At 38.4% G+C, this 4,586-nt stretch overlaps 1 protein-coding gene across 4 annotated transcripts in view; it reads left to right on the top strand.

Annotated features, from left to right (window-relative positions):
• The window catches only part of ZMYM2 (zinc finger, MYM-type 2), a 133,525-nt gene that overhangs the window by 67,696 nt on the left and 61,243 nt on the right, over window positions 1-4,586 (top strand). For all 4 annotated transcript variants that reach the window (XM_012723330.1, XM_012723329.1, XM_012723331.1 and 1 more), the window contains one exon: window positions 4,075-4,146. In XM_012723330.1, the coding sequence (XP_012578784.1) occupies window positions 4,075-4,146 (72 nt within the window). The remainder of the gene's footprint in view (window positions 1-4,074; window positions 4,147-4,586) is intronic.

Raw genomic sequence — 4,586 nt, 5'->3', positions numbered from 1 at the left:
GTGCTTTCACCCGCTGCGCCACCAGGGAGGGCCCCTCTGTTGCTTTTTAATAAGACCTCTAACCCTTTTTTTTTTTGCATGGTTTCCTGTTGCTAAATTGTTTAATTTTACTTTTCGGTAATGACCTTCTCCTTCTTTATGTCTTAAGTTCGGTAATGACCTTATCCTTCTTTATGTCTTAAGTGTTTTTTTTTTTTAAATGAAAAATAACACTGTTGGTCAATCTACAGGGAGGCTGAAGTAAGGAGAGCCAGGGAAAGAGAGAAATTGAGAATTTCTACCATTTTCTTGTTGCTTATAGCATTTCTATTAAAAGTTTGTCTAGTGGTGTTCCTTCACAGGTAAAATTTTTTGTTCCAATGTTTCATTATCTGTTGTTGCTATTGTTTTTCAACAGTTTTATCATATTTTGATTTGGTACATTATATCTGGTTTTATTTGTTTTTTAACTCTTTAAGCCTTTTGGATCATGGTGTGTACTTCATTTTTCAGTTTGAGGTGGTTCTCAGCAGCTTTTCTTTAAATATATTTCCTTTGTCTTGTTCTTTTTCTTCTCTGTCTAGAACTGACTGTATGGATGTTATTTCTTTTAGATTTTTTTCCCAAAAGCTCTTACACTATTTTCTTTTTGAAAATTCATTTTCTCTTTGTTCTATTTGTATGTTAACTGCCATTGTATTTTCAAGCTCATTAACTCTTTCTGTTGTGTTTGTCTACTATTAGGGCTGTCAGTTTCTTTTTTAATTTAGTAATAATGTTCTTTTAGATCTCTTTGTTTTGATTATAACTGTCTTGTTATCTTGGTCTTTATTCTGTTCCTGTTTTATTTTGTCCATTGTATTTTTCATTTCTTGAGCGTTGTTAAATCTGTTACCTTGAACTCCTTCAGGGGTTTTTCGCACATCTGATGGATTGAGACTTCTCTCAGGGGTTTTTTGCTATAGTACTTGTTTTTCCTGTCTCTTCAATTTTAGTTTTTTTATGAATTGTAGGGAGAGATTTCAGACTGCTTGCTGCCTTTTCACCTGTTGATGGGAGAACTGGTGCTGGCATGATGTAATAGGTAAAAAATAACTGGCTCAGTAGGACACCTCCAGTGAACTTTAGTGATAGAACCTTCCTGCTGTTCTCTGTGTTATCAGAGTTGATGTTGGCAACCCTCAGTGATTACTTCTTCACTTCTAGGATAGTCCCCTTTTCTGAGTGTCTTGTAGGTCTCTTGTCTACCTTTTAACTCTAGACAGTGTTTGAAGTTTAGAGGCAGTGCTGGTCAGGTAGTTGAGATGGGGACACAAACTTGGAGTTGCATTCTTTTCCTTATCCTGGGGGTGTTTGTTGGTAACAGCTGCTTAAACTTTAAGTATTCTTTAAGTATTCATCTGTAGTCTTAGTTTAAGCCTTAGGCAGAAAGAGGTGTTTTGAATATTCCAGTCTCTGTAAGTAGCAGCCTCTTCTATAAGGAGACCTAGTTGCTCCACCCTTTTTTCCCTCTCTGCCACTGTAACAGGGTGGTATCTAGGAAAAGGGGAAGCTCCAGGTTCCCTGCCCCACCCAGAAGGAGGGTGGAGCTGAGCAGAGAAAAAGGTGAGAAGAGAAGGGAAAAGAAGAGAATGAAGCAGGATGGAGTAGGAGACCTAAGGAAGCCACATGGAGCAGCAAATATGTGATGAAGAAACCTGGCATGTTTCCTGACCCTGGCCTGGTTAAGGCAGATGTGGGTGAGATACCGGTAGGGAGGTGACTGTGACGTTGTTTATATTGATTTTGATTGTGCTCTTTTGCTCTCAGATTTTCTGGCTATTTCTGACCCTTTTCCATGGGTCCCAGCCAGAAGATGCTTGAGTCTTGTGGCAGGGTTTCAGGCCTTGCTTTGGGCCAATCCCTTTTGGGTTGACTTTTGCCCACGAGGGGATGGGTAACTTCAGGTGTTTGATTTAGAAGTTATATTCTTTGTGTTCCTTATTGTATATTCACTGTATTAATGTCCCTTTTCATTAAAGTTTTATATGTTTTATCTTGTTGCGACGGATGGCAGAATCCACTTAGAGCAGGCAGGTTTTGGGGGCTTTAGGGCTACTCCTCTCTCCCTGTCATATAATAGATTTTGTCCTACACCACCAGTTCAGGTTCTAGCTGGAAATCTCACAATGCTGGGAGCTTCAGGCTCAAACTTTTAATCATCAGTCTGTACCCTACAATTTTCTGGTAGTGCATACTTTGTACTTAATACCAATTTTGTGTATCCCCTTATGTGTGTAGTTTCAAGAACTTGAGTCAAGAACTGTAGGGACATTTGATACAGCAGTTGTCCTCTCACTCATGGGTTTTACTGTCCTTTTAGTGGTTTACTGCAGTTCAATTTAAGTTTTTCTTATTCCCTACTTGCCATATCATTGTTCCTGATTTGTATTATAGTTCTTCAATTTTCAGGGGTTATTGACTGTTGTGTTGAAATTTAGTTATGAGTATAGGGAAATGTCAAGTCTTTTGCCTTTACTCTGCCACCATCTTGTCAGACTTCTTTTATAATTTACATACTGTGTAAGTTCACAAGTTGTAAATCAATAAATGGGAGTATATGCATATGTTATTGTGGTTAAAGGGACAAAAATCAAAATTTGCAGATTAAGACAAAATACTGTAGTGAATATCTTCTTTTGGCTCTTAACTAAGATTGTATACTGGGTGATCTTTTCTGGTTCCCACTTTTCCCTCCCTATTTAACCTTTTTCTTTACATTAAACTTGGCTACCTTGCTGTTCATCTGTATCTCCATTGCTGTTAGTTTCTGGAATATAATGACGCAGGTAAAGAATAATCTTTTTTTGCAATGGAAACTATATATAAATACTATTTTTACCTTTCAGTATCTTCCATCTGTACATAATATTTTTAATTTTATGAAAAGCAGGAAGCATGGCTCTTTAAAACTTTTATGTAAGGAATAAGGATGTCTATTCATAGGTGCTAGTAGCTGTCATATTAGTTTTAAAACAAAACAGCTCACTTGCAGATGGTGAATATTGTAATCTACATATTCTCTAAGCACTTATTTAGAATGCCTTGAGATAACATAAGTATTAGTAAACTTCAATGATATCTATGAATATATTGTCATTAAGAGAAATCATTGATTTTTTTAAAAAAGATTTATTGACTTATTCATACAGAACTGGGATACAGGCCAGAGATGCGGAGGGTGAGAGGATTCACCAGGAACAGAGTGGGGAGCAGAACAGGCAGATCGACGAAGTACACTGTTGAGGGGAGCAGCGGGCGGGTCAGGAGAGGTCTGCCACGCCACGTGGATCTCCTCCGGGGCAGGCGGGGTTCGAACTCTTGCAGAAGCGGCTTAAGCTTCTTATGGGTCACCAGGGAGGGCCTGAAATCAGTGATTTTTAAAAACATTTTAGATGTGAGATCTAAGCATCTGTCTTTAACTTGTTATTCCATTATTATATTACTTTATTATTAAATGTTTTTTCTATAGAATAATTAAAATTTAGTAATTCTGTGAATTGTGCAATAACACTAGGGATAAGGAAGATTGGTACTTGTTAAAGTCAGAATGAGTTAGTAAGTTAAAACAGGTAGTTAAGCACCTTTTATAGGTTGCTTATTTACTTTTCAATTCAGCAGCCTTTCTTTGCTTTTTTTTTTTTTTTTTAAGATTTATTTATTTGTACATACAGAACTGGGGTACAGGCCAGAGACTCAGGGGCAGTGAGAGACTTCACCAGAGACAGAGAGGGGAGCAGAACAGGCAGATCAACGAAGTACACTTGCTGAGGGGAGCAGCGGGCGGGTCAGGAGACGTCTGCCGCGCCATGTGGTCTCCTCCGGGGCAGGCGGGGATCGAACTTGTGTGGAAGTGGCTTTAGCTTCTCAGTGCAGTGCTTTAACCCGCTGCGCCACCAGGGAGGGCCGCTTTTTAAAAAATGCTATAATTTAATTTAGGGAACATTTGTTTTTTTTGGGTATAAGTTCATACCTCTTCAAATTTATGTCATCATACCATGCCTACCACCCAAGCTCTTTATATGCTTTTATAAAGTCTTTTATTATCTCTTTTAGGTAGGTAGCCATCCAAGCTTCCTAAAGGAGGTTCGAGATCACATACAGGACTCTTTCTTAATGCAGCCTGAGGTAAGTAATAAGGTAGCTGGGTTAAGGCTGTGATTGTTTATGGGACCACAGCTCTCTTTTTTTGTCTATGGGAAATTCATGACACTTATTTTTTGAAGGATTTGTATTTTTGTGCATACAAGAACTGGGGTATAGGCCAGAGGTGGGGGGGCGGGAGGGGTTTGGGAGGATTTACCAGAAATAGTTGAGAACAGAACAGGTGGATTAACTGAAATACACTGCTGAGGCAGCAGTGAGTGGATCAGGCCATGTCATGTGGGTTACCTCCCTGACTGAGGATTGAACTCATGTTGCAGTGGCTGCGAATAGCATTCTAAAGTGGATTAAAATTTGTAAATTAAAAATATTTCAGATTGTTTTCTTTTCTCTGATTAACCTTCTAGACCATATTCTATTGATGACTTATTAAATATGAAAAACAGGTATTTCTTGTCTAGGAT

The sequence above is a fragment of the Condylura cristata genome, unplaced genomic scaffold (assembly GCF_000260355.1).
Source record: "Condylura cristata isolate star-nosed mole 26May11 unplaced genomic scaffold, ConCri1.0 scaffold00010, whole genome shotgun sequence".
Classification (NCBI taxonomy): domain Eukaryota; kingdom Metazoa; phylum Chordata; class Mammalia; order Eulipotyphla; family Talpidae; genus Condylura; species Condylura cristata.
Note: the sequence above shows the minus strand (reverse complement) of the source record. Positions and strands in the feature narration are given on the sequence as shown.